We start from the raw sequence: 21,339 nt of genomic DNA, 5'->3' as shown, positions 1-21,339 counted from the left end.
CAGTACTGGCTCGAAAGGCCGAATGGCCTACTCCTGCACCTATTTTTCTGTTTCTTCCCACTCCCATCAGGCAAGAGGTACGGCAGTGTGAAAACACGCACCTCCAGATTCAGAGACGGTTTCTTCCCAGCTGTAGCAAGCAACTGAACCATTCTACCACCAACTAGAGAACAGCGCTGAGCTACCATCTACCTCATTGGAGACAGTCGGGCTATCTTCAATCACACTTTAATGGACTTTACCTTGCACCAAACGTTACTCCCTTTAACCCGTTTCTGTACACTGTGGACGGCTCGATTGTAATCATGTATACTCTTTTCACAGACTGGACAGCAGGCAACAAAAAGCTTTCCACTGTACCTCGGTGCACGTGACAATAAAGTAAATGGGCACATCTTGCTGCTTTCACCGAGAATAAGTTGCAGGAGCACATGACTTGTGCCTGCCAGGTTCTTGGTTCTTGGTCCTCCAGAATATTCCAAATGGAATTTAAACTGGAGGTGGTGAAGGGAGGGCTTAAGCCAGAAAGGGTTATTGGGAAGAAAGAGCTACTTTAAATTTAGTTGCATCTGGTTGGGTAACTATAGTTGGGTGGAGATTATTCCATGCTTTAATTGTGCGGGGGAAGAACGAATTGCTGTACACATCTGTCTTTGTAGCTGGGATCACAAATTGGATCGAATGCCCTCGTCTGCTTCTAATTGGTTTGGGTTTGGTGTGGGTCTTGTGATCTATGTCGAGCTGACCATTTAACATTTTGTACAAACAGGTCAAACGGTGAGCTTCACGTCCGTCTTGGGGAGGGTTCCACCCCAGAGAATTCAGAACTTTGGTGACACTCGCTTCTCTCTCATAGTTGTTAGTAACAAATCGAGCTGCCTGTCTTTGGACACGTTTGATGGAAGAAATGTTTTTATCTGTGTATGGGTCCCATGCTGCAACTGCCTAGTCCAAATTTGAGTATAGAAGCTGGGATATAATGTTAAAATTGTACAAGGCATTGGTGAGACCAAATCTGGAGTATGGTGTACAATTTTGGTCGCCCAATTATAGGAAGGATGTCAACAAAATAGAGAGAGTACAGAGGAGATTTACTATAATGTTGCCTGGGTTTCAACAACTATAAGTTACAGAGATAGGTTGAATAAGTTAGGTCTTTATTCTCTGGAGCGCAGAAGGTTAAGGGGGGATTTGATAGAGGTCTTTAAAATGATGAGAGGGATAGACAGAGTTGATGTGGACAAGCTTTTCCCTTTGAGAATAGGGAAGATTCAAACAAGAGGACATGACTTCAGAATTAAGGGACAGAAGTTGAGGGGTAATATGAGGGGGAACTTCTTTACTCAGAGAGTGGTAGCGGTGTGGAATGAGCTTCCAGTGGAAGTGGTGGAGGCAGGTTCATTGGTATCATTTAAAAATAAATTGGATAGGCATATGGATGAGAAGGGAATGGAGGGTTATGGTATGAGTGCAGGCAGGTGGGACTAAGGGGAAAAAAATTGTTCGGCACGGACTTGTAGGGCCGAGATGGCCTGTTTCCGTGCTGTAATTGTTATATGGTTATATGGTTAAATGAGGTCTAACGAGGGTGAAGTATAGCTTCTCCTTGACAGAAGTTGAACAATGATGAAAGTTGCGCCTCAGAAAGTTTAGGCCACCTGTTGCTTTCACTGTTCCAGAACAGCTTCTTCCCTTCAGACTGTAGAACCACCCTAGACAGTAGACACAACCACAACCCTCCCTCATGGACCTTATAGTACTAAGGTGGTACTGCTTGCTTTGGCTTGCACTATTTGTGCTTGCACTATTTACCTGGTATAATTATTTTGTATATTTGTTTAATGTGCCTCTAAAGCTGCAGCAAATTTAATAAAAATATTGTTCTGGTCCCCCTGCATACAATTAAACACTCGTGATTCTTGACAGTTGCCCGCATCCGAGCTCACAGTCACCTTATCTATCACTCCTGTGCTAACTGAGTGTCGGAATCTCAACGTGCAACTGGAAGATGTACATGTAAACCCTGTGGCACAAATCCCTTGCAACTATTTTGAGAGAAGGGTGCTTTGCTTTTGCAAAAGCTGCGAAAGCAGTATTCACAAATTGTTCACATTTTTTTGTTTGCAAAGACAGTTCCAACTCGCGGCAAACACCTTTATGTCAATAATAACTTTGCTCTGCGCTCTCCTCTCCGCCCGCTGGTGTTCTTGCAGCCGTTGGGTGGGTGGAAATATCTATATATTTATTTATTTCCTGTTGCTCCCTCCGCCTCCTCGCCTGTGCCTGTGAACTTTGCCTGCTGCAGCCGGTGCGAGTGCGCTGTTGTCGCTGCAGCCGAGGGAGGGAGCGGCGTGCGAGCAGGTTAGTGAGGGGGCGCCCGCACGCACGCTCCCGGGGACCTGGCGGCTGTCAATCAGACCCCGGGGATCCGGGCCGCGCCGCCGCCGCCGCCGCCTGTCAATCAAAGCCCGGGGACCCGGGACCCGGGACTCAAGCTGCTAGCTGGCCGGACGGGCGACCGGCTCCACACCCGAGGCTTCGGGCCTAGCTGCACCCGGCGGAGGCCCGGCCTTCCTCCTATCTTTGCACTCTCTTCCCCATGCTGCATTTGCAGGGAATAAAACGTTGTAACAGTTGCACCGGTTAAGGGGAAGCAAGGAGAGGGGACTTCTCCTCCAGCCCCAGCCCCAGCCTCTGCTCCCCCACCCTACCCTACCCTACACTTGCTTTGCAGTCCGGGCCCAGGTCGGAGGGTGTGGCCTGAGCCTGCGGGGTCGGGTTTAACGACTGCCGGCCGCAGCTGGGAGCAGGGCGGCAACGGGAGGCTCCGTGTGACCGGGGCCCGGCGAAGGAAACCGGTTGCAAGAGAGAATCAGATAGTTGGAGGGTCACCAGGGGTGGGTGAGGTGGTGCTGACCCTCGCAGCAGTTTAGGGGCACTGCCAACCTGGAGCCAAAGTCTGACCAAAATACCATGGATCTTGTACTTATGAAGGTTACAATATGTTATTTCCCTTGCACTTTATGGCCTGGTGGACCTGGTATAATTGGCAATTCTACTGCTTGGGGCATTGCTGACTGCTATCAATATCCCTACTATACCCAGGGCACTGGCCAAGGGGCAACAATCACAAGCTGCAACTCAGTTACTATCCTTTAACATGAAGAAGCAACATCCTAATGTAGCCTCAAATCAAAGATGGAGATATCTTTTAACCCACTTTCTCTTGTAATCCGGCCAAACTATCAGTGCCCATTGATTCAGAATTGGCTAGAGAGGGTGAACCCTATGTCCTCTTTTTATGAGCCTCCAAATCAAAGATGAACAAACTCATTTGTAATACATTTTAAATGGGCATGGGTTTAAAATCAGATGGCCTGTTCACCAAACGTGCATGGATTCATGCACCCACCACCCTTTGCATGAAAATGTTACCCCTCAGATTCCTATTAAATCTTTTCCCCTTCACCTTCAACCAATATCCTCTGGTCCTTTATTCACCTACTCTGCGCAAGAGACACTGTGCATCGACCCGATCTATTCCTCTCATGATCCTGCAGGCTTTATTTTGAAGAAGAGTAGGAGAGTTATCACTATTTGCCTGACCAACAATTACCCCTCACCAACGTCAGTAAAAGTCAAAGGTACACAAAAATGCTGGAGAAACTCAGTGGGTGCAGCAGCATCTATGGAGCGAAGGAAATAGGCAACGTTTCGGGCCGAAACCCTTCTTCAGTAAAAGTCAACCAAGTTTAGTTTAGAGATCCAGCGCGGAAACAGGCCCCTCGGCCGACCGAGTCCTCGCCGACCAGCGATCCCCGCACATTAACATTTTACATTTACACCAAGCCAATTAACCTACAAACCTGCACGTCTTTGGAGTGTGGGAGGAAACCGAAGATCTCAGAGAAAACCCACGCAGGTCACGGGGAGAACGTACAATCTCCGTACAGACAGCACCCGTAGTCAGGATCAAACCCGGGTCTCTGGCGCTGTAAGGCAACAACTGTACCGCTATGCCACCGTGCCACCGTTAGTCTTTTGTTTTTGCATTTGTTTACTTTCCAAAATGACCAAGCAGAAGATAAGTCAGCTTACCTATATTGCCTGACTCTTACAAAGCACCAGTGCAAATAAGTGTTCAGCTAAATTGGTTTATTTTGCAGCCGTGTTGCTTATTTTTGGTCTGCATTGTTTTGCAGGATGTGAGGAGAAGAGCACTACGGGGTACATGTCCAGTCTGCCACTTTCCTGCTATAATGTTTTTAATGAACCTGGCACCTGTCTCTGTGGTACAGACAGATTGGCAGCCCTTTGGAGCATCCCAGAGCTATAGCCTCCCCGTGGTTTTCTCCCCGCCGGGGGAGAAGTTCTCGCCTGTTGGAAGTGCTATCAACGTAAATGTGCAAATGATTGTGGAAAACCTGCAACCCCATGACTCGTCTCGTGCCAGGAACAATGACCCCAGCAGTAACGCTCAGACAAATCTCGTCTCAAAATGGCGGAGCGATGGCGTGCTGGACGACAGCACCATCAATGTGTTTAAAAGGGGCGGCCGTGGAGGATCTAAAGACTGGGTATCCAACCTTCATGCTTGGCACGGAGGAATCCAACCTGAGCCACTGTGTCCTGGACACAGACAGCGATGCGTCTGTAGACCGAGGTATAGAAGAGGCCATACAGGAGTACTTGAAGAAGAAAACAGAAGAGAGCTGCTCGATAAACAACGCCGTACATGACGTGCTAGTTCCCCCTGGCATGCATCCGGCTATGGAAGACTGTGCTCCAGATGCCAGCGATGGTACCTCACTAGGAGGGGAGGTGGTCCCCACCGACCTTGTCAGCGATGTCCCGCTGCCTGCCCACCTAACGGATGCTGCAGACTCCAGGTGCTCCTCTCCCTCCAGCATCAGCAGCAACGACTCGTTTGAACTGAGCATTCAGGCGGAGATTGAAAAGTTCTTGCAGGACAAGCGGGATAAAGAATCCAGCCATCCCGGCAGCAAGGTGCCGACAGAGGGAGTGCCAGCACTGAAGGATAATTTGGTGAAGTGGGTGGGACAGAAGAGCAAGAAGGGGTACGTTAAGCCCGGGACTGGGAGCCAAACACGTGTGGTCAAAGCCTTGGTAACAAATGCCAGCCCTCACGTTACTGCCATCAAATCCACCCACCTGGGTGAAGCTGGCAGCATCTGCAAAACAGGGAAAAACAATGAAAGGAATCTCAAGGGCCTTAAAAAGCCGGCCCAAGAGAAGAAACCAACAGCATCGCCCAGCTTTAAGGATCTCTCCAAAAGTAGTATCATCCAGAGGAAGGTGCAGACTGAGCTCCCTGTGGCAAAGCCTATCTCCATCACCACAGGGGCTGAGCTATCTGATTCCAGTAGTGATGACGGCATCGAAGAAGCCATCCAACTTTATCAGTTGGAACAGAAGAAATCCCGGGATATGCCCTCTGCCCTCGGAGTATTGCCTCGTAACTCCCCTTGCTCCAAGGGTCCCGATCTTTCGTTGGATGCCGGCGAGGGGAGGGAAGCCGCACGGGCAACACCACCGAGCAAGAGGCGGAAGCAGTGTGCGCCCAAGTCTCAGGAGTCAAAGACGCCTCATTCCCTCAACTTTTCGCCGACTGTCCCCAACGACCAGTTGAGCGATGACTTTGTAAAGCAAAGCGAAAGAAAACTCGCCGATTCCGGGATAAGTTTAAATCGGACAGAGACCCCGTCGGAATTGTCCCGACAGCAGGGTGGGGTCAACGCTCGGACAGGTGCGGATGGCTCCACGGGTCGGACACCACTGGGAGGGGAAGAGCGTGCGGACTGCTGGACGACACCCAGTGAACGCACCACCGCAGGCTCGCACCAAATCATCTTTTCCGACAGTGAAGACAGTTCTGTGGATAGCAGTGACGGCATTGAAAAAGAAATTCAAAGTTACTTGGCTCTGAAAGTGAACGTCAGCAGCCAGAAATCAAATGGAGTGGGAACGTTGAACGAACCAGGCAGAGACTTGCCCGCAGAACTGATGCAGGAAAATAGTCTCAGCAACCCTCCGTCTTTGCCCTCTCCTTCGTCTTCATCTCGTGTGCAGTTATTGACGAAAGAAAGCTTGGGGAATGACGTCAGCATTGATCACAAACTGGAAACGGAAGAGCTGAGAGGAAGCCAGCAAAAGATCACTGAGGCACCTGTTTCCAAGACTAACTCTGGCATTGTCATCTTCAAGGATAAACCTGAAGGTGATTTGCTGGAACGAGATGCTTTTGATGGATATAACACCCAGGACGGCGGCAAGGCAGTCACCAGTAATCCAGGCAAGTTATCGCCCATCACCTGGGCTGCCAGTGAACAGTCCTGTCACAACAAGCCCCTTCATGACGCTTGGCAGACAGATGATAAAAGTAGCTCGTTGGACAGTGATGAGGATCTGGATACTGCAACCAAGGATCTGTTGAAAACTAGGAAAAGACTGGGCAAGAGATTAAGGGACTCTAAGAGCCAGAGCAGGAAGCGAGTCCGGTTTACGGGAGCAGAGGTGCTTACATTCTCCGAGCAAAGCAGTGGTCTCGGTGATCAAACTCCCAAGGCCGCTGGTGAAGGCTTTGCATTGAGCCATGCTCCCCTGAAGAGCTGCCTGTCAAAAACTAGCCGAGCAGTTTGTAGAAGCTACTTGGATGTTAAAAGTAAGAATAACAAAAGAAGAGTGGAGACGTCGGAAGGTGACGGACACGGCAAGGTGGCAGGAATGGGGAAGTCCTTGGGGAGCTCGCTAACTGCTGCTCCATCTACCCTGGCTGTAGGGCAGAATCCGAAAAACATGGCATCAAGCGAAAGCAGTTCCGGGGACAGCGATGATGGGATCGAGCAAGAGATTCTGAGATTCTTGGCGGAAAAGGCCCGAGTAGCGGAAGAGAGCTTGAAAGCCAAGGAAGGAGTGCAGGGTTTTACAGGGCAAGGTGAAGAAAGCAGGTCGTCAGAAGTGCCAGGCCTTGGTGGCAAAATGCTTTCGGTCTCTCAACAAACTGAGGGGGCTTGTGCGAAGGGCCAAGGTCTTGAGGAAGCGGAGGTGGCAGCAGACCAGGCGTGTGGAGGGACAGGGAGTGGTGCTGCTGAAGACAAGGGCAGCATTGACGGGAGGGATTTGGTTCAGGACCTTCATGCCGTTCGCAGTGCGGAGCACCAGACTGAACACGGACAGGTTGTAGGAGGAACAACAACTGCGATCCAAACTGAAACCACAACCGGGGTCGATCAGGGGAGTTTGCTAGTTGACGGCCCGGGTTGTCAAAGGGAAGAGAGGTGTAGCAGCTGGTTTGACTTGCACGGTGAAGTCCTGCTGGACAGAGAGATTAATGAGCCCTTGGGAAGTGGCATCACCCAGAACTTGCAGGAGAAACGGGCAACTCCTGATTTGAAAACAATTCAACTGTTGGTCCAGGGACAGTGTGTGCAATATATTGATTCAAGAGAGCCGGGCGTGGGGCAGCTTCAAGCGAAAGCTGTTCAAGTGAGGCCTTCGGAGAAAACGAAGAACAAATTAAAATCATGGAGTGTCTTCTTGACCGACCTCCTCAGTGACACAGTGCCAAAAGACAAGATTAATGTTACAAGCAGTGAGGATAGATATTCCACAGAAAGCCAGTCACATGCAGGTTGTAGTACAGAGCAGAGGCCACATGCGACACATTCGCACCTAGGTTGGACAAGCGGTAGTAAAACTAAACCTGACCAGGGTGCATATCTAGGCAGACCCTCCCCAACTCCGATGCCATCGGTCAGTGCAAGCGCCCATTCCAGCGAGTCGAGGGGCCTGCCCTGCGTTACCTGGCAGGAGCAGAATGACCATAACTATCAGAGTGGGACGAGGAAGGAGCTGAGGGCGAAGCAAGACGCGAGGTTTGAACGATCCGCCTTTGCAACGCCACGTTCAGGACCAAACACCCGTGTCCCAATCGCTGTACATTCCACGCCCTCAACCCACCAGGAAACCGACAGTGTAGACCAGGGCATACATAGCAACGAGTCAGGGAAACCATTAGTGAGGGCAGAGGGCAGTTCTAAAGCAAAGGCCAGCAGTCAACCCACAGGTAAAGAAGGTGACGAGACTTCCCATGCCTGCCAGTGGCGGCCGCTGAGACAGGTCTCGTTGGAAAGTCAGAATGAAGAGGAAAATGACAGGGAGAGAAGAACAGGAGAGGCAGCTGAGGGGAAAAGACCCTAACCCTTTCACAACAAAGCTAATGATCAATCAGGTGATGAGGATAGAATGGAGACTAGCAGTTCAGGACAGTATGGTCAGGATGCTGAGGTGTAAGTATAACACTGTACAGTGGCTCTTCTCTTAATTATTTAAGATGTAGTCATAAAATTCCTTTGCAGACAGTGGGCTGTTGGCAGGTGATTTCAGACAATTTTTGGTTGGTTTGATGAAAGATTTCCCAGATAAACTTCAGGATTTGACTAAATGGCAAAGAGAAGATTTTTTTTGTTTAAAAAATACCTATTATTATCTTCTCAAAGCAAAGGTTGATTAAACTATGGTTGCCTCATTTAAAACTGTTTCTTGCCATGACTGTGACCCATTCCGTGAAATGTCGCTGCATTTTGCTTCCCCAGTCGTTTGGGTTTCCCCAGACGGGGTTTGCTTTTTCGCAACTCCGACTGGTTCGAGTTTGGGTTGTTCAGGGTGAGTGCGACACATTCTCCAATGCCCGTTCAGCGACGTTACCCACTGCAACCCATTCCAAAATCTTGGAAACTGCCTGGGCATAATGCCCCTGCCCCATTTAGGAAACCTGAACGGAAACCTCCCGAGACTTTGCCCCCCACCCAAGGTTTCCGTGCAGTTCCCGGAGGTTTTTGTCAGTCTCCCTACCTGCTTCCACTATCTGCAAAGCCTCCGGGAACCGCACGGAAACCTTGGGTGGGGCGCAAAGTCTCCAGAGTTTTCCGTTCAGGTTTCCTGTGGGACAGGGGCATTATTCTTGTTGGGTTTTTTTCAGAGGGGTATTTGATCAAAGCCGGGGGGTTTAATGATCTCTCAGCATCTCTGAGAGTCAGAGGAGACAAATCAGATCCAGGCTCTACCTTGGAAGATATTCATGGACTTTATATGGGGTTGTCACCGATGCCTCTTGTGTCTGGATAGTACTAATTGGGTTGATACATGAATGCAGTTATGGATGGGATAGTCTGAAGTTGGAATGCTAAGATATGTAACGATTGATCTGTTGTGTGATGGGGTACGATGGAAATTGCTTTCTTCTTCTTCTTGCATATGGCGTGCACAGCCTAAAGTTGTCGACTTGTTCTATTTGATTGTGCACGCCAGGTTGATTGCATTTGTCGAAACAGGGCGGACCACATGAAGGTTGCAATCTCCCACCCCGATATTGCTTTGAATTGAAGTGAAGATATGTATTTGGAACAGAAAATGTGTACAGTAAACTGAACTCACTTGCACGCATCCCTGCAGAAGGTACCTGATCTTTTTTTTTTTTGCATTCATTTTATTTTAAATGATTGCTGCCAAGAATCTTAACCAATGCTGTTTAATTGGTAAATTGGTAGCGTGTGACTCAGGATGCCAGGAGGGCGATTTAATTTTGCATTTGTTCATTGAAGTTAGAGAAAATTAAATGGTTAAGCAAGTCAGGTACAGTAACACCAAGTGAAAAATAGCGCACCTCTCTCCTTTTCCCAGCGCTTAGCCTTAAAGCCCTGTCCCACTGTACGAGTTCATTCAAGAGTTCTCCCCGAGTTTGCCCTGATTCGAACTCGGAGATTTACGATAATTGCCGCACGTAAGTACTCGGGGCTCTCGTGAACATTTTTCAACATGTTGAAAAATCTTCCTCGAGTCTTCCCGAGCTTACCTGCCATTAGCGAGTCTTCCCGAGTACCTGCCGTTAGTGTTACGAGCCGTTGAGAGACGTCCCCGAGCTCTGACGTACCTGCTACGTTCATTCTACGTGCTTACCACGAGTTTGATTTTTTTAAAACTCGGGAGAGCTCTTGAATGAACTCGTACAGTGGGACAGGGCCATCAAACATATTAGCAACTCCCAACTCTGCTCGGTAATGTGATTGTCTTCCAAATTCTCATCTCACAGTTGCCAGTTCTCATACCAGATTGGGTGCATTTAGGTCTGGAATTTAAGTAACCATTAGCAGGGTGACTCCCCCCTCAGCCAGTCGTTTGCAGCTGGTAACAATTGCTTTCAATTGGAATAGGATTTATGCTTATACAGTGTCCTCCATAATGTTTGTGACAAAGACCCATCATTTATTTATTGGACTCTGTACTCCACAATTTGGGATTTGTAATAGAAAAAAATCACATGTGGTCAAATTCTAATAAAGGCCATTTTTATACATTTTGGTTTCACCATGTAGAAATTAATGTTTATACATAGTCACCCCCATTTCAGGGCACCATAATGTTTGGGACACAGCAATGTCTTGCAAATGAAAGTAGTCACGTTTAGTATTTTGTTGCATATCCTTTGCGTGCAATGTCTGCTTGAAGTCTGCGATTCATGGACATCACCCGTTGCTGGGTGTCTTCTCTGGTGATGCTCTGCCAGGCCTGTATTGCAGCCATCTTTAGCTTATGCTTGTTTTGGGGGCTAGTCCCCTTCAGTTTTCTCTACAGCATATAAAAGGCATGCTCAATTGGGTTCAGATCGGGTGATTGACTTGGCCACACAAGAATTGGCCATTTTTTAGCTTTGAAAAACTCCTTTGTTGCTTTAGCAGTATGTTTGGGATCATTGTCTTGCTGTACAATGAACCGCCGACCAATGAGTTTTGAGGCATTTGTTTGAACTTGAGCAGATAGGATGTGTCTATACACTTCAGAGTTCATTATGCTACTACCATCAGCAGTTGTATCATCAATGAAGATAAGTGAGCCAATACCTTCAGCAGCCATACATGCCCAGGCCATAACACCCCCACCACGTTTCGCAGATGAGGTGCTTTGGATCTTGGGCAGTTCCTTCTCACCTCCATACTTTGCTCTTGCCATCACGCTGATATAAGTTAATCTTCGTCTCATCTGTCCACAAGAACTTTTTCCAGAACTGTGGTTGCTCTTTTAAGTACTTCTTAACAAACTGTAACCTGGTCATCGTATTTTTGCAGCTAACCAGTGGTTTGCATCTTGCAGTGTAGCTTCTGTATTTCTGTTCATGAAGTCTTCTGCAGACAGTGGTCATTGACAAATCCACACCTGACTCCTAATCTGTTGGACAGGTGTTTGGGGATTTTTCTTTATTATAGAGAGAATCCTTCTGTCATCAGCTGTGGAGGTCTTCCTTGGCCTGCCAGTCCCTTTGTGATTAGTAAACTCACCAGTGTTCCAATGGTGTTCCAATATAGTTGATTTGGGTAAGCCTGAGGTTTGACCAATGTCCCTAACAGTTTTATGCTTTTTTTCTCAGTCTCATAATGGCTTATTTGACTTTCATTGGGTCAACTTTGGTCCTCATGTTGATAAACAGCAATAAAAGTTTCCAAATGTGATGGAAAGACTGGAGGAAAGACTAGGTGCTGAGAGCTCTCTTACACCTGCATTAAGGAGGCATTTAAACACACCTGAGCAATTATAAACGCCTGTGAAGCCATGTGTCCCAAACATTATGGTGCCCTGAAATGGTGGGGGGGGGACTATGTACAAAACGCAGTTGTAATCTCCACATGGTGAAACCAAAATGAAAACAAATGGTCTTTAATAAAATCTGACCATGTGCACTTTAATCACATGTGATTTTTTTTTCTATTACAAATTTCAAATTGTGGAGTACAGAGGCAAATAAATAAATGATGGGTCTTTGTCCCAAATATTATGGAGGGCACTGTAACTTTTTCTCAAACTATCATTTGGGTTTGTACATCTTAACTTAATTATTAAAGGAGGAAGCAAACTGTTTTTTGACATTTTTGTTCGGGCTTTCATTATTAATGTAATTTTTAAGTTGTTTTATTTTTAAAGAAGTCAACTGAGTGAAATAGTGTTGGGTGTTCCAGCTGTGCATTGTAACACAATAGAGAAAGCAGTTTCTCTTAATCAAGGAGACAATTAGCAACTTCAGATACCCAAATTACCAAGTCACCGTGAGAGTATTAAAAAAAATTGACTTCTAAACTTATCTTGGGGAGATTTCTGGTATGCAACAGGAAATACTTTTAAAGAAAAATCTATCTGCATTGGATCTTGGTTGAGATGATGTTGCACTGATTATATTTGACAAACCAGAGAATCAGAAACTACTTTCTCGTGTAGATTCAGGAAATGATTGTGCAATTGATTTTATAAAACATAACCTTTTTCAAAATAAAACTGTAATATCATTTTGTGCCAGGATTTGTCAACCAGTACAGTGTAGGAAATTGCAAAAAAAAATTGTACCTCCTGAAAATTTTTGCTGATCCAGAGACCTCATTTTGAAGTGAGATGAAGTACTGTTGTTCGTAAGGCAGTTATTGGTGATGGGGGCCAGTTTTGGAGAGGTGAGGCAAATTGTTACCAGCAACATTAGTATCTTGTCTTCCACAACATTCATTTATGTCTAAATACTAAGTCTAATGTCAAGTGATGATTTACAGGAGATGTTGCCAGCAAGACCAGCGTTTATTATCTATTCCGAATTGTCCTTGAGAATGTGATGGTAACTCTGTCCCACGGTACGAGTTCATTCCAAGAGCTCTCCCGAGTTTGCCCTGATTCGAACTCGGAGATTTACGGTAATGGCCACTCGTCGGTACTCGGGGCTCTCGTGGACATTTTTCATCATGTTGAAAAATCTTCACAAGTCTTCCCGTGCTTACCTGCCGTTAGCGAGTCTTCCCGAGTACCTGCCGTTAGCGTTAAGAAGAGACGTCCCCGAGCTCCGACGTACCCGCTACGTTCATTCTCCGTGCTTACCACGAGTTTGATTTTTTATTTTAACTCGGGAGAGCTCTTGGAATGAACTTGTACGGTGGGAGGACTTTATAAGGCAACACCTTTAGAGATTTGCTCTTCTGCAGTCTTCATTGAGTTGTGTCCCACCTCAACAGTAATGAGGACCTACTGGGCCATGAATTTGCAGACTGTGGTGGAAAACAGTTCTACTGTGATTGTGTCCCAGAGCAGCTATTACATGCCCAGTTTTAAATTACCAGTTTTACTCTGAATCTCCTCAACAAAATGCAGTGGTTGAATCCCACAGCATAGCCATGTGAAGGCAAATTCAATGCATTGATCAGTCTTACCAATTTTTTTTTTTTGTGGATGGATGTTCTGCGGTCAAAGTCAAGTTGATTTTGTTTGTGTGTCGTTTTCCTGAAGTTACTCAGCAGCCATGTCCTGCTGGACATGACCATTTGGAAAGGAACTCCAGGATGGGACACCCCTTCCACTCCATGCCATCCCCACCCCCACCCCGGGTACCTTTTATACCCGGTGATATTCATATGTGATGGGCACTGATTCATCTACCTGGGCAGGAATAGTAGGTGATAATCTGCATAGATTACCTCACCCACAATTAACACTTGATGAGTCCCAAAGCACACTCACGTGAGTTTGTCTGAGTTGTGATGAGTATGTTGAGCCAGTGAGAAAGGGATGGTTACGGAGAAGTCTGGGATATTGAACAAGAAGGATCTCAACCCGAAACGTCACCCATTCCTTCTCTCCAGAGAAGCTGCCTGTCCCGCTGAGTTACTCCAGCTTTTTGTGTCTATATTGAATGGTATGATTGATTGAGTGACGGTGTCATGCTTGACAATTCTGTTGCACAGCTTTCCAAGTTTTGGTGCATTTCCAGATTCCCCTGAGCTCTGCTGCCATTCTGACACCCAAATTCACACGATCCTTGCTTGCCCCCAGCTCCTCACAGGTGCTGAACACAGAGTCACTGAATCTATCCTGGTTAGGGAAGTGGTAGTGCCACATTACATGACGGAACATGTTCTCTTGGTGAAGAAGGGATTTCACGAATTAACCAAAGTAAAATCCTCCAGCTGTTTAATGTGATGCGAGGTCTTCAGTACCTGCTGTAGTCAATCCTGGTCTAGAAGGCCTTTTGGTTTTGCAGATGTTGAGTGTAAACCTCATCCTGTTGTACACTCCACGACTTGGTCTCTGAATGCACAAATACACAAGCATCACCTGCAAACTGCAGCTGGTGTTGTGTTTGCTCTGACCTTGGTTCCGGAGAGAGGATGCAGTAAATAAAACAGTTTCCTATTAGTTTGCAGAGTAACTGCACTCATGCAGTTGAGATGCACCCACGATGATGAGAAAACATGAAGATCAAGTCGAGAGTAATTACACAGCCTTGCTTGATACTGGATTGCAATGATTGGATCAGATGCGAATGCAAATGGTCAGGCCATCCATCATGCAACAAATGTAATTCTTATACAGAATGTCTGCAGGCAGCCAGATCAGAGGAGAATGTTCTGCAGTTCTTCCCAGTCGATGTATTCCCACGTGTTAAGTGAGGTGGAACAAGGCCGTCACTTTTCTTAGGCTTGAGGAGAAAGTGTGCTGTGTCCCTGTGTCAATGGGAGGAGCGGCTGAGGAGGACCTTGGCTGACAACAAGGAGGTCCTGGTTAAAGTAGTAACGCAATTGGATATGTCTCCTTCTTTGAGGAAGGTCACATTAACACATCTCTAAGATTGCTTTAAGAAGGAACTGCAGATGCTGGAAAATGGAAGTTAGACAAAAATGCTGGAGAAACTCAGCGGGTGCAGCAGCATCAATGGAGCGAAAGAAATAGGCAACGTTTCAGCCCGAAACGTTGCCTATTTCCTTCGCTCCATAGATGCTGCTGCACCCGCTGAGTTTCACTAAGATTGCTGACATTTCCTGCTTTTCTCAGATGTGGAAGATAAAGTTGTGGACTTGTGACTGACGTTCTTCTGCATCGAGTTTTGGAACATCCGCGTGTAAACTATCTGCTCCCAAGGTCTTGTCGGGCAGGTCTGGTGGCAAGACTGCAGAAGATGGTCTGCTGTTTAGAGTCTATCCTATTTAGTTTTGCTATGGAACGTATTCTTAGAGTGGAGATGGGATTCCACCGGACTTAACTAACTCCATTTAAATTCTCCTGCTGGCTCGGTGGGAGTTCACAAGTTCTCGGAGTAGAATTAGGCCATTCGGCCCATCGAGTCTTCTCCACCATTCAATCCTGGCTGATCTCTGCCACTTAATCCCATTATCCTGCCTTCTCCCTATAACCCTTGACACCCGTTCTAATCAAGAACTTGTCTATCTCTGCCTCAAAAACATCTACTGACTTGGCATCCACAGCCCTCTGTGGCAATGAGTTCCACAAATTATCTATCCTCTAACTAAAGAAGTTCCTCCTCACCAACTTTTTTTAAAAAGAGTGCCCTTTAATTATGAGGCTCTGACCTCTGGTCCAAGACTCCCACCAGTGGAAACATCCTTTCCACATCCACTCTATCCATGTCTTTCATTATTCTGTAAGTTTCAATCAGGTCACCTTCTAAACTCCAGCGAGTAAAGGCCCAGTGCTGTCAAACGCTCATCATATGCTAAACCACTCATTCCTGGAATCATTCTTGTAAAAAACTATTTGAAATCATTCACTGAATCATAAGCACAGGCTTTTGAATTAAATGCCTACTAACAAAATCCTTCTAATATACTTTAGTGCGCTTCATTGGTGATGCAGAGAGAAAAGAACATTGTTTAACTTTTGTGTTTTTAATCCTTTTTTTGGTCATTTTTTGCTGTATATTTTGCCAAATAATTTTTCCGTTTTGTAAAATTTTCATGTGATATTGAAATTTCTCCTCCGTTTTTGTCTGAGGGGTATTACTGATGCACATACTTTTTAACAAATTATGTGAAAATATTTAAATTATACAGTTCCACATCTTCTTGGCAATTATCTAATAAATAGCACATTCTGAAACTTGTGATGTTGGTTATTCTTTCTTGACTCTTTGGCTGGGAACACCAGGTCATGGATATCATTCATTCATTCTTGTTTTGTCTTTGTTCTCTCCGCACTCCTGTAACCCCCACACTTTCCCCAGATCTCACACTAACAATCTACTGTTTCTCTTTTACTCACCTATCTCCACTCTCTTCCTCAGTCATCTTCCCCGTCCCTACTCTTTTCTTCACTCATAGAAAATAAAATAGTACAGACACAAAACGCTGGAGTAACTCAGCGGGACAATTGGCATCTCTGGATAGAAGGAATGGGTGACGTTTTGGGTCGAGTCTTGACCTTCTATCCAGTGATACCACCTGTCCTGCTGAGTTACTCCGGCATTTTGTGGTCTAACCTTGGTTTAAACGAGCATCTGCAGTTCCCTCGAACAATAGAACAGGACAGCACAGGAACAGGCCCTTTGGCCCATAATATCCATGCCGAACACGACACCATGAATAGAATAGTTTCTTTATTGTCATTGTAACATGGGCCATGTACAACGAAATTTAAAATGTCAGCCAGTCAGTGCAGCATTCAAACATTTCTAAAGCTAACGAAACATCCACGGTAAAATAATAAAGATAAGCAAATAAATAAATATCACAGACAAAGCACGCATACACACCCAACCCTCCATCCTTCTGTCGATTTCACCGTTACCACAGTCCCTTAGTCTGTATCGCCCCTGCGTTCCTTGGCGGCTACATTTAGTGCTTTTATGGCAGTGGGGTAAAAAAATCATGTTAACTTGATCTTATGCACGTGATTCATATCCCTCTAGTGCCTGCATATCCATGTGCCTATCTAAAAGCCTCTTAAGCGGCCCCTATCGTATCTCTCATTTTCAACTCGTCCCATTCTCCCTTTCTCTCTATTGCTGTATATGAAGAAATTTTCAGTTTTCTCTTTCAAGGGAATCTAGTGTTACTCACAGCAGTAGTCAGGTTGATAAAGACATTTTTATTTCTCTTGCTGGCCATCAAACAGAATTGGATTATAAGCAAAGAAACCATAATGGAAAATTGAGCCAGATAACACGCCTGACATTTTAGTTCTATGCATCAATTTACGTTGGGAAGCATTTGTTACATGAATCCCTTTACAGCACACTTTCACAGATGTTGCATGATCTACAGTGCCTTATTCGAATGACTGCTCTTTATGTGACCACACTAATTCAATCCCAGGAAAGAAATGGAGCCAACTCTCCCTCTCCATATAAACCCATACATCTGGAGAACAATCAGGGCATGTCAAGTCAAGAGAGTTTATTGTTATGTGTCCCAGATAGGACAATTAAATTCTTGCTTACACTTTGCTAATTAATTTTCTCTGTTTGCTCTGGTTTGTATAATCATGGCATAGATGCACAGTGAGAAAAACAATGTAGTGAAAGGAGTTGAAAGGAAAAAAAGCCATAAAATAATTTTAAATCTTCATAGAGACTTGTCATTATGCAGATCCAAACCATGAAGAGCAGTAATCAAGACAGCTGGTGGATTTAGCTGCTTAGCCTACTCAGCAGAATGTGAAAGTCACAGCTATAGACCAGCTCAGAAGGTGGTATGTACTTTGGATCAGACCACATCAAGCACTTGCATTCAGGTTACACAGAAAAGCTAAAGCACTTGCATTCAGTCTGGTAAGATCAAAGATAGACACAAAATGCTGGAGTAACTCTGGGTCAGGCAGCATCTCTGGAGAAAAGGAATAGGTGACGTTTCGGGTTGGAACCCTTCTTCAGACACCGAAACATCACCTATTCCTTTTCACCAGAGATGCTGTCTGATCCGCTGAGTTACTCCAGCATTTTGTGTCTTATCTTTGGTATAAATCAGCATCTGCAGTTCCTTCCTACACTGGTAAGATCAAACCTTGATTAGCTTGACCATTTCTGTCCAAAACTCAATCTGAATGCCTCGTGTTACAACAGAGGGAACGTAATATTTACAACATCTGTCAGGTGGACCGACACTGAATAACTTGCAATTCCCGGGATGGCGGGACTGACATATGATCAAAGAATGGGTCGGCTGGGATGGTGTTCACTGGAATTTAGAAGGTTGAGAGGGGATCTTATAGAAACATATAACATTCTTAAGGGATTGGACAGGCTAGATGCAGGCAAAATGTTCCTGATGTTGGGGGAGATCAGAATCAGGATCACAGTTTAAGAATAAGGCTCAGGCCAGTTAGAACCGAGATGAGGAAAAACTTTTTCACCCAGAGAGTTGTGAATCTGTGGAATTCTCTGCCACAGAAGGCAGTGGAGGCCAATTCCCTGGATGTTTTCAAGAGAGTTATATTTAGCTCTTAGGGCTAAAGGAATCAAGGGATATGGGAAAAAGCAGGAACGGGGTACTGATTTTGGATGATCAGCCATGATCATAATGAATGGTGGTGCTGGCCCAAAAGGCTGAATGGTCTACTCCTGCACCTATTTTCTATGTCGACGTTGAATGCAGAGATGCTGTCAAGTCAGAAAGAATGGTTTTAACATTGTAGAAAATAACACAAATTCTGAAGAAGGATTCCAACCCAAAACATCACCTATCCATGTCCTCTAGAGATGCTGCCTGATCTACCGAGTTACTCCAGCATTTTGTGCTTTTTACTCAAGATGTTGGCATCTACAGTTCACTGTACCTTTGTTATGGGCATTATACTGATGCAGCAGTCCTCTGTTAAATGTTGTTCCTGGACATGCCAGGGAGATTCCAATTTATCTGTCACTTGCCACAGGCACTCTAACTTTCCTATCTGGCTTGGAATCCAGTGAAGAGTAAATCGGAAGCAAGGCCGGGCGGGAAGAACCAACTTGCTGTAACTGGAGGTGTGAATGTGAGAAGATGAACGCTACCTTAATTGATGTGAACAAATATAGTGTGGGAGCAGGCCACGATTTCAGCAGCTTTAGTCGGTCCCAGCTATAACTTGCTATTACGTACATGTTATCGCGCTCATTTGGGAACAATGTATTCATGATCTAATGATTTACTAATTAAAGATAGCATCTGGTTCGGCACTGAGTCATATAGTCCAGGGTTAGTCACGCATGTCTGTGAGAAAGCTGCTTATAGCTCATACTGCAATTGGCTTCAGTCCCCTCCACTGTTTCACCATGGGATCTCATTCAGTCTGACTCTGTTTAATATTTTAACACATTCCCTTTAAATACACCCAGTTATTCTTGCGATGTATTTATGCCATAATTATACAAACCTCCAATTATACACATTCTGTGAATTTCACTGGAGAGGTTAACTTTTCATGTTTGCCACTAAGAGCAGATAACTATCGTATCCTCAAATCAACCTTTCACACTTCATTGTTTGTTAGGGAATTAAATGTGCTTGTTTAGAGAAACAGTAAGCTTCTTTTCACTTATGGATATCTCGGTCTAATCTTGCATTATCATCCGGATGCCTTCTATCCTCTGTCAACTTTGCAGATGGTCATTGCTTGCAAGGGTAATGAGGATTCGTCTCCACAGGAGATTTTACTACCTGCAGTTTCACATACGTACAAGACAGGATATCCAAATCAGAGATGGAAATAGCAGCAGCTGATTCATGTTATTTGCGTTTAGCTGCATTGCTGATGAGACCCTGATTGATGCTAAAGATGTTGCATTAAAAAAATATTCTGGGCTGTCACCCGGGAGGTGTTCTTCCTCTGCATCATTGAAGGTGAGTGTGATCTTCTTGTAGACGTAGTTTGACTGCCAATAGCCTTCGATCCTCCAGGTGGTCTCCGAGACCCCAGCTTATTCCTTTGACCCCTGCAGTTTGTTCAGTCCTTCAGTTGTATGACACAGAGTGCAGAAAAGATTTACACGAATGTGGGCAGGACTCAAGGTCTTGAGCTATCGGGATAGGTTGGGCAGGCTAGTTTTTTTAATTGCCTGGAGTGCAGGAGGCTGAGGGGTGATATTATAGAGCTGTATAGTCTTGAGGGGAATATATAGGGTGAATGTATGTAGTCTTTTACTCAGATTAGGGGAATCAAGAACCGGAGGTCATTGGTATAAGATGAGAAATGCAAAATTAATAGGAACCTGAGGGGCAACATTTTCATACAGTGGGTATATGGAATGAGCTGTTGGAGGAGGTAGTTGAGGCAGTCACTACTGCTACTGCTGGGCGACACGGTGGCGCAGCGGTAGAGTTGCTGCCTTACAGCGAATACAGCGCGAGTGACCCGGGTTTGACCCTGATTACGGGTGCTGGCTGTACGGAGTTTGTACGTTCTCCCCGTGACCCGTGTGGGTTTTCTCCGAAGATAGACACAAAATGCTGGAGTAACTCAGCGGGTGAGGCAGCATCTCTAGAGAGAAGGAATGGGCGACGTTTCGGGTCGAGACCCTTCTTCAGACTGATGTCAGGGGAGGGGGCGGGACAAAGATAGAATGCAGTAAGACTGGTGGGAGAACTGGGAAGGGGAAGGGGATGGAGAGAGAAAGCAAGGGCTATCTGAAGTTAGAGAAGTCAATGTTCATACTGCTGGGGTGCAAACTACCCAAGCAAAATATGAGGTGCTGTTCCTCCAATTTGCACTGGGCCTCACTCTGACAATGGAGGAGGCCCAGGACAGGAAGGTCAGATTGGGAATGGGAGGGTGAGTTGAATTCCTTCACTCCAAAGATGCTGCCACACCCGCTGAGCTACGCCAGCATTTTGTGTCTACCTTCAATTTTAACTAACATCTGCAGTTCTTTCTCACACATATGGGGTTTTCTCCAAAATCTGCCGTTTCCCCTCCACACTCCAAAGACGTTAATTGGCTTGGTAATTCTAGTGTATGTAGGATAGTGTTAATATGCGGGGATCGCTGGTCAGCATGGACCCGGTGGGCCAAAGAGCCTGTTTCCGCGCTGTATCGCTAAACTAAACTAAACTATAATAGCATTTAAAAGACACTTGGACAGGTACATGGGTGGAAAAGGTTTAAAGGAATATGGGCCTAAGGCGGGCAAATGGAACTAGCTTAGATGGGGCATCTTGGTCGGCATGGACAAATTGTGCTGAAGGGCCTGTACTATGCTGTATGAATCTATAAATGACCAAAACAGACTGATAAAAATTCCGCAGTTCAGATTGCACTTTTATACCTCCTATCCCTGCAAATTTCTGTCCTGTTTCCAAACTCCGTTCATTCCCACAATTATGTGTTTGAATCCTTCCAAACAGGTTCCATACTTCAGAAAGGGCTCTTAGTTATCAAAGTAATTAATGACGTCTGTGACCAAACCCAGCAAGCTTCAAGGGGTCGAGCACTTCCTCCTCCCTTAATGCCTCTACACCATTGTCCTCTGGGGCGAGACCACAACCTCACCTGATTCCATTCTTATCCATCTAGTCCATGGCTCAGCTGAAA

At 45.7% G+C, this 21,339-nt stretch overlaps 1 protein-coding gene across 1 annotated transcript; it reads left to right on the top strand.

The window, feature by feature from the left end:
* Window positions 1-2,430: 2,430 nt before the first annotated feature.
* ppp1r26 (protein phosphatase 1, regulatory subunit 26) lies at window positions 2,431-15,936 on the top strand. The gene is given in 3 exon segments (XM_055660301.1): window positions 2,431-2,994; window positions 4,203-4,565; window positions 4,567-15,936. Coding segments are annotated over 3 exon segments (4,038 nt in total). The 5' UTR covers window positions 2,431-2,973; the 3' UTR covers window positions 8,221-15,936.
* Window positions 15,937-21,339: the final 5,403 nt, after the last annotated feature.

This window comes from Leucoraja erinacea, chromosome 31, assembly GCF_028641065.1.
Source record: "Leucoraja erinacea ecotype New England chromosome 31, Leri_hhj_1, whole genome shotgun sequence".
In the NCBI taxonomy this organism is placed as follows: Eukaryota; Metazoa; Chordata; class Chondrichthyes; order Rajiformes; family Rajidae; genus Leucoraja; species Leucoraja erinaceus.
Note: the sequence above shows the minus strand (reverse complement) of the source record. Positions and strands in the feature narration are given on the sequence as shown.